The 15,031-nt window shown below is 36.2% G+C and overlaps 2 protein-coding genes across 3 annotated transcripts; one reads left to right on the top strand and one right to left on the bottom strand.

Annotated features, from left to right (window-relative positions):
- The first annotated feature begins 1,681 nt into the window (after positions 1–1,681).
- LOC125473755 (SKP1-like protein 16) lies at positions 1,682–2,376 on the top strand. Its single transcript, XM_048577032.1, has 2 exons — positions 1,682–1,891; positions 2,236–2,376. The coding sequence occupies exons 1-2, from the start codon at positions 1,682–1,684 to the stop codon at positions 2,374–2,376; spliced, it is 351 nt and encodes a 116-aa protein (XP_048432989.1).
- A 2,031-nt stretch (positions 2,377–4,407) lies between these two features.
- Positions 4,408–14,647, bottom strand: LOC103930508 (something about silencing protein 10). Of its 2 annotated transcripts, none has more exons than XM_009339851.3 (17): positions 14,367–14,647; positions 12,827–12,961; positions 12,450–12,541; positions 12,013–12,076; positions 11,385–11,527; positions 11,049–11,195; positions 10,752–10,891; positions 10,086–10,173; positions 8,845–9,024; positions 7,787–7,960; positions 7,614–7,691; positions 7,344–7,483; positions 7,141–7,264; positions 5,246–5,499; positions 4,958–5,024; positions 4,785–4,853; positions 4,408–4,695 (listed from the first exon to the last, which is right to left on the bottom strand). In XM_009339851.3, the coding sequence occupies exons 2-17, from the start codon at positions 12,945–12,947 to the stop codon at positions 4,564–4,566; spliced, it is 2,013 nt and encodes a 670-aa protein (XP_009338126.2). In that variant the 5' UTR covers positions 12,948–12,961; positions 14,367–14,647; the 3' UTR covers positions 4,408–4,563. The 2 variants fall into 2 exon arrangements, with proteins under 2 accessions (XP_009338126.2, XP_009338125.2); XM_009339850.3 differs by having other exon boundaries at positions 12,827–12,958.
- Between the last annotated feature and the right edge of the window lie 384 nt (positions 14,648–15,031).

Raw genomic sequence — 15,031 nt, 5'->3', positions numbered from 1 at the left:
GCTTTTAATATAATAGTGGGGATGAAATTACCAATTTTTTAATGAATTTAGGGACTTATTTTACCTAAAAAATAGTTCAAGGACCTAATTTTCACTAAGGTGATAATTCAGGGACTAAATCAGCACTTCACCCTTAACAATATGCAGATTACTAGGCTTATAGGGATCATTTGATAGTGTTCTACAAGTGGTACCTAAGCCAGCTCATTTGGTAACTATTTTGTTTTCCAATTTTAGCGTTTTTGTGCGTGCTAGAAATAGAAGAAAAGTAGATGAGAAAAATGAGGAATGGAGAATGATGAAGGGAGGTGGTGGGAGAAATGAAGGAGATGGCATGAAAACAAAAACTTGGATGATAGGGACATGTTTGCTTGTTTGATGACCATTTAGTTTTTACGTTTTATTTTTCACTTTTTCTACTTGAGATGTGAGAAAGTATATGGTTGTAAAACGGGTCCTAACTCCTAAGTAAGTACATATGGGGAGCTTTTTGTATTCTACGACTAGGAGTTATGGGATGTCAAAATGGATCCCCTCATGGTTTTAGGGAGCCTTGTATGTAAGCTAGTTGCTTAAGTTAACCTCGAACTGACAAATTAAGGAAGCTAAACTTACGAATCAAGTCTTGCCCCAACCAATCTAAGTTAAGAGAGGGAAGGGATTTGTCTCTAAATTACATTTGGACAATGAAGATCCGTTAGTATTGGTCTCTAAATTATAAATTCACGAGTATTACTTCTTTAATTGTTGTAAAATGGAGTAATTTTCAGGGTCCAAAATACATACAGGGTTTTAAGGAGGTTCATCGAGGGTTATAAGAGACTATTTCTCTAATTGGGTTAAAGTTGATGAACTATTGCTATAATTTTTCTCATTTGATTTTTCTATATTTCCTCCTTGATTAAGCTTCACGTGCATGTCACGTAACTTATTTTGATGGAAATTCTAACAGAGTTGAAGAAAAGAACCATAATTACACGTTTTTATGAGTTAAGAGATCAATAATCATAAATTTTTAATTGAATGGCCATTACTTTAATTAAGTTAAAATTAATGACTCATTTCTACAATTTCCTCGGATAAGCTTCTTCTTCCTCATATGAGAATCATAAATTTTATTTAAAAAAATAAAATAGCAAAGGAGCGAGAATTCCCATAAATTAATGAGGTTGGTTAATAATGTCAAAGGTTGGTAGGGTCAACCTCTTTTTTCCCTTGGTGAGTTGAAAAAGGCTTGTTGAAGGTGCAAAATCATTGTCCCCAACCCGACAACCTAACCTAGGGATGGGCAAACGAGTATAGGAATCGCGGGTCGGGGCGGGTATGAGCTGGTTCTTAATTTTAAAAAAGAGAAACGGGGTGGGCCTTTGTAATTTTTGGTTCTGGCCAATTCTTGAAGTATAGGAACAGTGGGTACCCGGACCGGCCCGTTTGTGATTGAAATGGACGAGCGAGATTGAAGAGATCATCTATCCATCTAATCTTAATCGTTAGTTTTAGGTTTCCTCGTCCTTGACCTCGACTCTGTCACTCGACTCGAGTCCTCGAATTCGATTACGTCTCTCTCCAAAGTCAGTGCCTTGTCGTCAACCCAATCAATCGACGATTGCTAGTGCTGCGAGGATTGGAGCAACAACCCAATCTCACTAGTCACTCCTCTCAAGTCTCACCGTCACCAACCATGTCGTCGTCGTCGAAGAAGATCACCTTCAAGAGCTCGGATGACGAGTCGTTCAAGGTCGAGGAGGCGATGGCACTGGAGTCGCAGACCATCAAGCACATGATCGAGGATGATTGCGTCGACAACAGCATGTCGACGCCACCAAGCCCGATGAGAAGATCTCCGAGGACGATCTCAAGGGCTGGGATCAAACTTTGGTTTGATTCTAGGGTTTCATAATTTGGGATTTGGTTGGGTTAGGGTTTTTTTGATTTGGGATTAGGGTCAATTGTGTTGTTTTAGCATCTAGGGTTATTGATTTAGGGGTTTGATCAATGGGTTAGGGTTTTTCATTTTTCTTCTGCAATTTTATATCTTTAGCAATTCAATTTTTTTTCGATTTAGGTATTCATTGGATTTGATCGATGTGAAGCTAATGTAAGGTGAATGATTATTGATCTGGAGAGTTGGCAGTGGAGATGAGCAGTTGCATGCCTCATCATGTTTGATTTCGAGCCACGGGTGGTGGTGGGAACGTTCTTTTAGTTTGGAACACAGTTTGGACTCAGCATCAGGGACTAGTGCTGCAACATCCGTCGCCACTGCACGAAGCGACTGCTGAAAACCACGACGAGGAAACTCGGCAAGAAGATGATTGCGACAAGGATGTCTGGGAAGAAGGTGGTGGTCCGGTTCCTAACGATCCAGAGAGTTGAAGAAGAAAAGAAGAAAAACAAAAAAAACACCAAGGACCCGTGGATCCAGCCCGAACCGGCCCATTTCAATCAGGCCTAGTAAGGTTCGGTTCTTATATTAGAAAATGTAATCCCCGGTCCGGCCCAGCCCGTCTCCATTGAACTCGGGTCCGGTCCGGTTCCTTCAAAATTGGGCTCGGCCTGGCCTGTGCCCACGCCTAACCTAACCTATCCATTCATTCTTTTATTTTATTTTATTTTTTACAAGCGAATAATAATCTACAATACATTTATTTATTTATGAAAAAAGGAGAATATTTGAATACTGAATAAAGTAAGTTAAAGAAAAAATCTCTATATACTAGGACAATTCATTGTTAGCCGTTGTTTTTCATTTTCTTACTGAAATAGAAAAAAAAGAAAAATACCTATCAATCAATATTAAAAATAGATTGGGATATTTGATTAAGATCACAGAAGAAATTTTATGCGCCCATCTTTTCTCCCATGACAAGATTGCCGGCAAGATTATTATGTTGATGCTTTAACTTGTTGGAAATTTTAAAATTCCATTCCTTAAAAAGAAATTATTTTATTATATGAGTTTATTTTTAGCTACGCTTCCTAGAACTCGCTTTTAGTCTCATTTTGTTATATGTAACTCAAAATTCATCACTTTACTCCCTGAAACTCTTAGTTCTCTTCACTTTGTCCCTTGGAACTCGATTTTAATCTCATTTTCTCCCCTGAGACTTGAAATTTTTTTCTCCATAAAACTCAAAATTCGCTCTATATTGCTTTAGATCTGTTAATTTCTTATGAGTTTGATTTGGGTGAGGCAGGCTAATCAATTTCTTTTTTATTCTTTTCGTCTCTTCAATTTCTTTTAAACTTGAATTGGGTGCGCAGGGCTAATCAATTAATGTTTTATTTTTTTCATCTTTTCAATTTCTTTTAAACTTGATATTCTCTAATTGTTGAATTTTAACTCATAATGGAGATTTATAATCAAACTTATTGCACATGTGGCATAGTCTATTGGGTGTTTGGTCCTACATATTTTTCAGGAGGCGACCTATAAGTTTCAAGGAAAAAAAAGTTCACAAGTCAAAGTGGAATAAATTTTGAATTTCAAGAAGTAAAATGATGACTTTTGAGTTACCGTGGACAAAAATCAAATAGGATTCCAAGAAACGTGGCTAAAAATGAGCCCTTATTTTATTTTTTATTTTACAAAACCACAATTTTACAAGTTGTGTTTGAGATTGTAATTAACCACATTCATTTGCACTCCTACACTTAGCCCAAATCTCTTACCTCGAGTACATGTATCGTCGTATCGGTAATTCGAATGCAGGAACAGAGCAAGGTAAGAAGCCCGGTAACTTGGGCAAGGCAAGATAAAGGCCAAATTTAGGCCCAGTTAATCAACCTATTCAATTTAAGTCATCGCAGCATAAGTACATTGAAACCACTCAATATAAGTCATTTCATTTAGTCAATATTGCGATGTGAGATTCTTATATTCTTAAACAATATTACTAAAGAAGAGTAAGCAAATTTAGTACAAAGAGAAACTTTGAAGTTAATCAATTGGGATGTGATGAGGATTGTGCAAGCTGAATTGCACGCAAAGATTTGGTCGTCCAACTAATACTCTCCCCACACAAAACTCAAATCAAGAACCCATTACTCTCGTGCCATGAGAGCCTAGAACAGCACTTGAAGTGCATACAGGGCATCTGCGTCGCAGCGCCTGCCATCTTGAGTGCACTGGGAGAGAGATTTAGGGACTAATAATTTGGTGTGGGGGGAGTTCCCAGCCATTCTCGACAGAATCCCAGAAGCTTTCCTACAAGTTTTGAGAATTGGAGGTTTAGGGTTTGGGTTCTGGTTTCTACTACTCAATCAAATCTCAAATCGATATGAAATTTGAGGTTTAGGGTTTGGGCTCTCGGTTCGTCTGAGTTCGCCTGTCAGCTACACCACAATCTGCGAGAAATCGGTATGAAATTTGATTTTACCCTAAAGACGACATTCAATTCCATTCAATTCATGCAATGCAAAACAAACTTCTTATATAATGCAGGCATTGTATACAAGTACATTTCGCGACATCATTTAAGTTACTCAAAATTATGTCACTTCATCAAAAGAAATTCTCACTTTACCAAAATTGGGACACAACGACGAAATCATAAGCAACATTTAGTTCTTGAATCTGGTGCTCCGACTGATTCCTGCATTGATTCCGGTGGCCTCTCCACCATACGGACCTAAAGGCTTCCTCACCTCTCTTACCTGTCCTTTTCTACTCTTCACTGCCTTCTGGTGCTTCAACTGCACACGCACAGAGAAAGAGATGAGTTATTAGAGCAATCATTTAATAGCCTGCAACATTACATGTGTTCGACTATTTGATCAAATACCTTGTACTTCTTTCTTGGATTCTTGATCAGCTTCTTACGAGCACGAGTAAGTCCCCTGTTCTTCTCCATCTGGTGTAGATACGGAGGAAGAAAACAATACGGTGAGCCAACAACCAATGGTAAATATTATGTAGCCAATTAGATGAGCATAGTCAAAACTGGCTTGTATTTACCTGATATGTAATATGGCGTTTCCCATCAACAGTTTCAGTTTCCACCAAAGATGGAACTGTCGAGGACCTGCAGAAGCAAAGCACCAACACAAATTACCAACAATAACTCAAAACCACCAACCCCCTTCCTCAACCAACAATAACTCAGAGAGCAACAATGATGAAAACAAACTCAGTACGAAAAAGAATGAACCCAAACATGAAATATGGTAATCAGATTATGTAAGATTAACATTTATTGCACAGCAGCTAGAACAATGTAGCAACTAACCACAATGAAAAATGTACCTCGAATAAATCTCAGCTTTGGCAGCAAGTTTTGCAGCTCGTTTTTCTTTCACTTGTTCGTAAAAGTCATCTTCTGAATCTCCAATTTCACTATCCTCCATCTCCACATCTCCATCATCCGAAATAGTGCCATCTTCATCTCCAGCATCATCCTGAGACTTGATTCCAGCTCCTGCAAGCACTCGAAGCTCATGTTTTCTCCGCCTTTCCCCAATATCATCTCGCCGAGGTAAATCATCATCACCTGAGATAGCCTTCTCAAAAAAAAAAAGGACAGCGGGAATTATTTTAATAATCCAATGATATATTTCAGCATCATGACAAAACACATCAGTGAATCTCTTTTTCTTTCGAAAGAGGAAAAATGCTGTTTTGCAAATGTACCGCTAGAATTTTATGGTCACTAACAATTTACCCCTACTGATCAAATTTTTCATCAGTATATCACATGATGGGCAACTGTGACACTTTAGAGTGCAAATTGGTATTTTCAACACGAATTGGGTTGAGAGGGATCAAATACAAGTCTCCAACTTCAACAAAATGAGGTCAGAATGTGAAGTATCCATGGATTAAAGTTTCGCCAATTTACTGAATATTGGTAATTTCATGCCTCTGAAAATTGAAATGGGGGGTAAAGCATCTGTATTTACTTTCGACGCAACCTTAGTGCAATATCAAATATTGATTCTACGATGGAAAATCTCCAATATAACCAACTTTGAGCAAAGTAACGATTAAAATTCGGTATAAACCCAGCAGAAATTCAACCATTTTCGGTGAGATTATGTGTTCACTAACTTCCCTCGGGATCGTGTGACCGAGATCAGACCACACAACCTCCCAGCTAGGACCACTGTAGGCATGGATGAAGAAAATCCAGTCGATGTTCATAAAAGAGCTTCAAACTCTCAGAGAATGAAGAAGACGGTAAAAGTTCAAACTTCAGACTTTACACCCCTATTAATTAACAATTGTCTATAGTTTTTAATTCATTTGATGATAGACAGCTGTCCCCACTGCACTAACCAAATCTTTCTTTCCAAAACTGTTGATCTTTTAAATTCATTTAACAAAATATACCAAAATTAGTTGTTAGTCAGCACAACTCTTCTATTATACATGAATATTAGTTTTTCCTACTTTCTATTCATTATAAAATCCATAATGCCCTTATATTTTTTACCGATATATCCATAAATTTGGACTACTGATATATCCACCTACCAATATCCTAACCCATGGATGTTTCTGACCCAAATTGGCGTGGAAAAGACTAATGTACCCTCTGAAATGACAGACGTGCCTAATGGTGACACTATTAAACAGAAAATTGAATGGAATGTGAAAAATAAAAATTGACGAAGGGGGAAATTTGCTAATTAAGAACCAAATTTTCCAAAAAAAAAAAAAAAAGAAAGAAAACTAGTTCAGGGGACAATTGATGGTGGCCACAAAGATCGGAGGCAGATTTCCTAGAAACCACATGGTAGGGATGGCCAATGGGTACTCATTAGGTGTTATGTTGTATGTGTTAATTGGGCTGGTGACTGGTCGTGGTAATTGTGATGGTGCGGGTACCTACAGGTGTCCATTGCCCATCCCTATTCCTCACCCGGTTATCTTGAACCATGATTACATGATACTGTGTTGAAAACATAACAAGTAGACAACTAATGTTCTGATTGCATTCTCCACAAAATCTACAACACCGAATGTAGGAAAACAGCATCCAGATGTAATAAGCCAGTGGAAGGAAATGCAGAGGTTTATTTCCAGTTCGAATCTCTAAAGGAAAAATGAAGGCTTTAATTATAAATTTCAGTAAGTATCATACCTAGGAAAGAAGTTAAAAACAAGCATTGATTGGGAAGGCAGCAGTGGTGAGGTCATACCTTGGACTTATTTGGATTAGTAGCAAGTTGGGAGAGTTTACTTGCACGACCATTGTTCAATCCATGGACGCCACTCTCAATATTTACAGTGTCATCATCAAAATCATCATATGATTCAAGCTTCCTGTTTAAATTGGTTGAGTTAGTAGTACTCACAATATAGGTACAAGTACATACTAGTAAGTATAGGAGCAAAGTGGTACCCGTTCAATGGCTTCAGAAGTTTCCTGGGTTTATCAGTTTTCGGAGTGATGGAACTGAAGACACCCTTCTGCTTCAACTTTTCCTCAAGGGCAGCTCTTACTTTCAACATTTTCATGCTCTGTACACCAACTTCATCATTCTGCCACATACTAAGAGGTCAGCATAAAACAAAATGATAATCTTCTTGCAGCCACAAAGAGAAATACATTACAAAATTTAGGAAAGAGAACAGAATCACAAACTAGTTAACAAATATGCCATGTATTTACCTGAAATTTGCGTTTTCCCACCTTGTTTTCATTATCCTTCAGAGGCTCCACTATTTCTACCTTAGTAATGTCATGCAACTGCAATGAATTAAAGTATGAATCTCTTAAGATATCATTTCTGAAAAACAATACAATGTAAAATGCTCAAAGACAGAGATTAAAGCAGTAACTACCACAGTTGCTTCTTCTCCCTCAACCAAGATAGGTTGGGGTCTGTATTCTTTAGCAAAATCATCAGATGCGTCAATAGAAGTCTCTTTACCAGACTTTGCCACCACTTCCACCCCATTATATTTGTTTAAAATTTCCTCGAAATCAGATGGTAGATTCCCATCAAGTTGCTTCATCTGTAAAGGGAAACCCACATTAGCCAATATCTTTGGAACATGAAACAGCGTATCTTCATACAAACCATTACTATAATAAGATCAAAAGGAAACAAAACCCTATACTTCCATAGGTAATTGTCAATCAGCACTATGCAGGGATCATTACAAAACAAGCTGAAGTTCGACTCAAATGGGTTGTAATTTTCCTTTTGCCCCACACCAGTTCCAGTTATAAACAATACCAAGTTGCAATAGTATCCTGATCTCCAATGTGACCTTTAAACTGCAAATTAATTACAACATAGTTCCATCGAAACCAATAAAACATAAATTTGAAGATAACAATTAAAAATCCTTAATTAATTGGGACAACATTTTACAAGAGCGATTAGAAAACAGGTTCAGACATTATTGTCAGGTCAGTTATACTTATATATCCAAAGTCGCAATAATTGTAATATGCACCATATAAGTGATATAACCACTATTTCAGCAGGCATTTAACTTTTAGACATGGTTTCTGCCCAGATATTTAAAATTCCAGTGTTGCTATAGGTCTGCTACCATGACCACAAACCCAAAAGAAGCGGCAGACAATCCAACTAAATTTATGCTAAGTATCAAAAGGAGAGTTGCTTACTATAGAGAAGGGACATATTCTCATTATTCAATGGTCACACATATTCCATCTTTTCAAAAGAAAACATGTACATAAAATATAACTTGAGAGATGGGAGCAAAAGCACTGCATCAAATGTACATGCAATTTGTACGCACATATGTGAATATTATTTACTTTTTCAAATTAAAATCTTTATGGAGACCATAACCAACTTATAGATCTGTGTAAGGCAGGCAAGTTCAAGATGCTCTTGCGAGTGAGTTAAAGGAAAAAAGACCACCTTATCCAACAAAATCTTGATCTCTATGAGGCGAGCAAGTACTGGATGGTCACGAACTGGTTGTCCTTCAGACTTGAGAAGAAGGTAGAATGTTATTGCTTGGCAATAGGAAAGCAGAAGAAGCTGCTTAACCTCTAAATAGCGCATCCCTCCTTCCAACATGACCTCCCCTTTTTTAACCTTCAGAAAACACAAATTTCAATAAAACTTAACACAACCGCGCAAATGTATCAAAAACATTTGCATGTAACCAGGGGGAAAAATCAAACAAAATTAGACAATAAGAAGAAACCTAAACAAACTTGACCCAGTATTTGATATACAGATATTGAAGTTTAAAATCATAAGAGCATATTTACAGCTAGAAGGAACCAAATACATGGATGATTATGAATTTATCCCAACATATTAACTCCTCAAAGGGACTGATCATCATACCACTACATCTACAGGCATTCATGCTGAAGACAGATAAACATAAGTCCTGTGTCTTAAAATCAGCGTATGCTTTGAAAAGGGTACAACTTGGACAATCAAATTGTTGTTCCAAAATTGCCACTTTAAGTTTCATCTTGGTGTAGGTTAGAAATTATTTTTGAAGTTGCAGGAAATATATATTTACGCTACCATCACATCTTTTAGAACAGTCACATCATTTTGGGGCCAAAAAGAAATCTGTGAGACAGAATCAAGGAGTAATGCTAAAAATGATTTACGAAAAATATAAAACAGATTCCCGATGCAGACATGAACATCCCATCTCCAGGCACGATTTATTTTATTATAACTATAAGCAGTGAAACCCATGAATGCAAGAATAAAACCAACAAATATAGAACAGGGAAAAGTATTGACATTGCAAAGCCTAAGAGAAAAAAAGGAGACCTTGTCAAGGAAACAAAAAAAAAGCAGAAAGGAGACCCTCTCCAGAAAACAAAAAGAAAAAAGAAACAAAGGAAACATCAGGCTGGGGTAAATCCATAAGAATGACACTATAAAGGCTTTAGCTTCAACATCATGACAAACAAGACATAACATTATCCTGAAAAAAATGCCTCTTTACTCTTCCTAATAAACCCTCCATTTTTTGTAATAAAAAGAAACCTCCATACCAAGACTCCAAGAAAAGTGTTTTGCAGTGATACTTAAGAGTGCATTCAAAAGAAAAATGGGATAACACTACAAATTTGACGGTATATAGGTAGATTTTGAAAAAAAAAACAAAACAAAAAGATCAATACCTTGCCCAGAAGTGGATTAACTTTTCTTTCAAGCTCTTCATGTGCATCATTCAGCTCTGACAACAACCCAACTAATTCTGGTGCAGAACTGGACGGAACAAGCATTAACTAAGCAGGGTACAACAGAAGAGGCAAAGAAAAACTAAAATAAATACAAAACAAAGATGTTCAATTTTGAATCAAGGCACAGGATAAGTAAAATAAATGCTTAAAAGCATTTATAAAGAAGCAGAATACCGCATTATACAGAAAATTTAAACTTCTCACAAACCAACTGGAAAAAAAAAATAATAAGTGTTAAATCAAACAAAACGCTGCACAATTACTTGGTACAACACCCCAAACCAGTCCATTTGAAAATACTAAAGTGAACATCACCTATAGTAGGTACACGTAGTTAAAACTACATTTAAAAAATATTATGGTTCCTAGACCCTCAGGTTCCAAGTGCTAAAAAGAGAAAAAGAAGAAAAGAATCCTGATTCTTTAATGCCTAGTCACTCCATAGAAATAATTTAAAATGGAAAAAAACTGCATAGCACATATAAAATATAAAACTGCACAGCACTCAAATCTTTAATTTAAAAAGAAAATATAGAGATGAAAAAAAAAATTACTTATACTTTAATATTTTTTTAAAATAAATATATAAGTGAAAAACCTTACTTGTATAAAACATCCATTTGCTCCTCCTTTGACAAGGCACTCAAATCTTTCTTCACCTCCTCATAAGCTGTACACGTGCTATCTGCAACATCAATTTCCACTGGAAACCTTTTTGTACTGTTTCCCTTCATTGAAACTTCCTGTATAAATAAAGAAAATTGATGGGCATTTGAAAGAATATTACATCATAATCCCTCTTTTGAAGTTTGGTACAGACTATATTTAACTTATTAATTTCATCCATTTCTCCCAATCCAAAGAAAAGATTCAAAAGAAACCCCGGTCTTCAAACCTCACCTCAAAAGTTAATTCCTTATTATTCTCATTTTCGCAAATATTGTCAAGCCCATAGTCATCCAGCGTTGAAAATTTTGCCCTTTCTTTCTGCAGCCTCACCACTTCTGCTTCTTCCTCTTCAGCAGATTCATCGTCACTTGATTTTTGCTACATCAATAACAGAATAACTAATTTAAAAAATCAACACAAAAGAATATTAATGTGTACACAGGACTCCTGTGACTCACATTGTGATTGAATTTGAAAGGGGGAAGAAAAAGCTTAACAGAAAAATTGTCACATTAAGTGCTATAATATATATATATATATTATAGCACTTAATGTACATGCCCTCACCTCAAAATCGCCATTATCAACACCATAATAGTTTTGCCTCTTTCCACCCCATACAGGCTTTTCTTCTTCCTCGTTTTCTTCATCATCATGCAAATCATCCTCAGCACCAAACTTCTCCCTTAAGAACTTCTGCTGCCTAACAACTGTAATCATACATAACTATGAGCAATTATGTAACTTCAAATAGGATGTGGTCCTAAAACTAGAAACTTGTAATAGCCACGAGAATGTTAAGAACGATACTTTTCATGAGTAATTACATAAATATAATGATTTTTCAAACCAAAAGGAACAAAAAGTTTCAAGATAGAATACTGGAGTTTGAAACAAAGTGGTTTGTTCACCTGATGAGGATAGAACCATTCATACAATGAATACAAAGTGACCTATACATATCATGTATATTTCATTATACACCCTGTCAATACGTGGCATAGCAAAGTTCATAAAATTTCAAAAGATGATTACTTTCTTCATCTAATGCAGACCTATTCACATATACTTCATTAAACATTTATTCTTGACAATACTCAATTTTCCAAAGATTTAAACTGAGAACTATGAAATCAAGCATAATAGGAAAGTTTTTGTAATCTGAAAACCAAAAAATCTTAAAACATCTTCTTACTTTTTGCAGAAAAGCCAGTATCCCGATCATCATCAACGTCGTCGTCGTCGTCATCAAGAATATTCTGTTAAGAGTATTACCAATACAAGATTAGAATCTGAAGATAAATATATCAATTATCACTTTTAAAGATGGGAATAAAATGAAGTTCAGAAGTTCATATACAAATTTTTTTCATAAAATTCATGGAAAACTGAAACTCTTTATAGAAACCATCAGAGAGTTATTTCAGTTACCAAGAAGTAAAAATGAACCCATAATTGCGAATGACACAGACCTAAGAATTTCATCAATAAAAAAACAAATGAAAAGCACATTGCAGCACATAAAAACTGATTCTGCATCACTCCAACTAAAGAAATTAAACTACTAAATAGTTGTAAAAGGTCCATAGCAATTTTAGAACTTAATGAAAGGGAATATAATGAATAGAAAACCTCCAAACCAAAGACGGGTTGCTCGTTGTCTTCATCGGAATCTCCATCCTCTTCATTAACATCAAGAGGAATTATATCTCTTTGTTTGTGAACTGCAACCAAAGGATTCAGTATAACCCATCAGTTTCTTGTCCAAACATGAACTATGCACAACCATCGATTTCCAAATACAATAAAATGAAAGCAAAAAGAAGATTAAACGCCTATTAAACCAGTTACTTTCCCAGTCCAAATTTCATTCTCTTGCGATAGTGATCGTAACAAATGTTAAATATCCAAAATTAATTTATAAAAACAATTTCAACGAGGTATTAAAAAAGCAAACATCAACTCAATTAACAAAACAATAAAAAATGATTTTAGTTAAAGTAACATACAGGCATCAATTTCGTCGTCCATGTCGTCATCTTGAATGGGACTGTATTCATCCCGAAGCTTTCTCTTACTCTGAATTGGGTTTCCATCACCTTTCTTCAGACTCTTTCCCCTCTTGCCCATTTTTTCGCAACCTTCTTCAATAAGAATATACAAAATCAACTTTACCAAACAATGTAAATACCAACTTTACTATAATTATCAGGTTCAGAAGTAATACCATTAATTTTGTAAAAAAGAGAGAGAAAAGTAAAAGGAATAAAAAGAAGCTAAAAGTCACTTTGACGAACATACATCAAGTTAAATACCCATTTATCAAGAACATTGACAGTCATAGGGTGGTCAGTTCCATTCGATTCGGTTTTTTTATCGAAACCGAAAACCAAACTGAAGTCACTGTTCACAGAACACATTTAGGCTGTCTGCAATGACGGGTCAAAGAAAAATATCTCATACAAGCCATGGTAACACAACCTTGTCAGTTGTCACCTACCCCCGATTCAATTGCATAGTTCCTTTCTTCTCTTATAGGGTCCTTGCCAAACTCAGTCATACAAGATCTTGTCACTTTGAGTGGGTTCTTGCTATGTACACCAAGCCTCTATGCTTAGTTACTCACGGGATTCGGAAGGGGGCCAGCAAGTGTTTTCTGAAAAAACTCGCTGTCCCACCCCCCCCCCCCACCCACTCAATATATATGTGTTTTAGATGCTAACTCTTTGGTTGGACAGAGCAGGGACTCCTATAAAGATCTTTCCACTCATGCATCATAATCAAGCATGGAGGGCTCCGAAAAATGACAAGAATCGGTGTCGTGGTGGTGCTACGAGATGGCGATTTATTGTACAGAAGAACAGATCTGCGAGCCTAATGATTTACCACAGACATTTTCTATGTATAAGAGTTAGAGAGTTAAGCGGAAATAAATATAAACAAAAGAGACCGTTTCCCCCCAAGAACGGTTGATTGGTCATCCTGACTTGAAGCGGGTTCAAAAGATCAACCGTATTGAGTTTTCACTATCATTTTTATGTATTAGCATAGCAGGGGATTGAGCAAAAACGAGTGGATGCCAACATACTTAAATTCACCAGTTGAAGACGAACAGTTAATCCCAACTTTCAACCATGTGTAGAAAGCAGAAATAATAACTGCAGAATTATGGTTTTATGTTGGACCTCTCCTCGAAAGAAAAATGGTTAATATTCATTTGAGAGAAGATGATCAATAATCTTCTTCTTTTGTATTGATTCTTACAATATCATAACAATAAAAAATGCAAACTGATCGAAATTCAAATAGAACAATAGGGTCCCTCTCTGCTAATTTTCTATTATATTGCCTGATTATTCAAACAATTAACTATTTCTAATTTGCTAATTGCTAAGATCTATCATCAGCAATTAACCATTATTCAACCAATTAACCACTTCAACTAGAACAATTGGGTCCTTCTCGCCCAATTATCAGCAAACAATTGAATTGAAGACAATATGTATCCTGCAGTGGAAAAGGGGCTGCTCATGGCCGCAGATAACTTACCTCCGCGAATCAAGGTAGCTTTGACAGCTGTCGACCGAGACAGCTTTAGGGTTGACGGCGAGGAAGGCGAGTGGTCGACGTCAAAATGGGTTGTCCGGATTCAAGATGGTGAAAGGGTTGAGGCGTGCTGCAGCCTGCTACAAGCCTGCGAGCCTGCGACCTGCCTGCAAGTCTCTGAAGTTCGAACGAAGAAAATTATCAGAGTGGTGACTGACTGAGGAAGGCGCGGCGCGGGGAGACAGAAGAAAGTTATCAGACGGAACGAAGTAAGTTGAAACTTGAAAATCTGCTACTACGGTTGTACAAAACAAATGATCGTTTTCGCTAGGTTTAGGGTTTTAGGGTTTAGGGTTTAGGGTTTAAAACTTTAGAGTCAGACTAGTAAATTAATTATGTTTTAATGTTTTATTTTTAGAAAAACTAATGAAAATAGTTTGAAATGACCAAATAAATGATAAAATGAATAATATCATAATCGACTTTTTAGTGTAAAAATATGATTTTTCGTTAAAATAAACGGTACCGTAGGTTTTTTGTTAAAACCCCTATTATTTTTTTGTTGAACCATGTTTTAATGTTTGGTTGACTTCTTTCTTCGAGTTAACCAATTAAATTGCTTAGTGTAATAGAAGATTCAAAGTAATTACTTTGTTTATATTTCTTGC

This window comes from the organism of the source record quoted next, unplaced genomic scaffold (genome assembly GCF_019419815.1).
Source record: "Pyrus x bretschneideri cultivar Hongxiangsu unplaced genomic scaffold, Pyrus_bretschneideri_v1 Contig95, whole genome shotgun sequence".
NCBI classification, from domain to species: Eukaryota; Viridiplantae; Streptophyta; class Magnoliopsida; order Rosales; family Rosaceae; genus Pyrus; species Pyrus x bretschneideri.
This window is presented reverse-complemented; position numbering and strand designations above follow the sequence as displayed.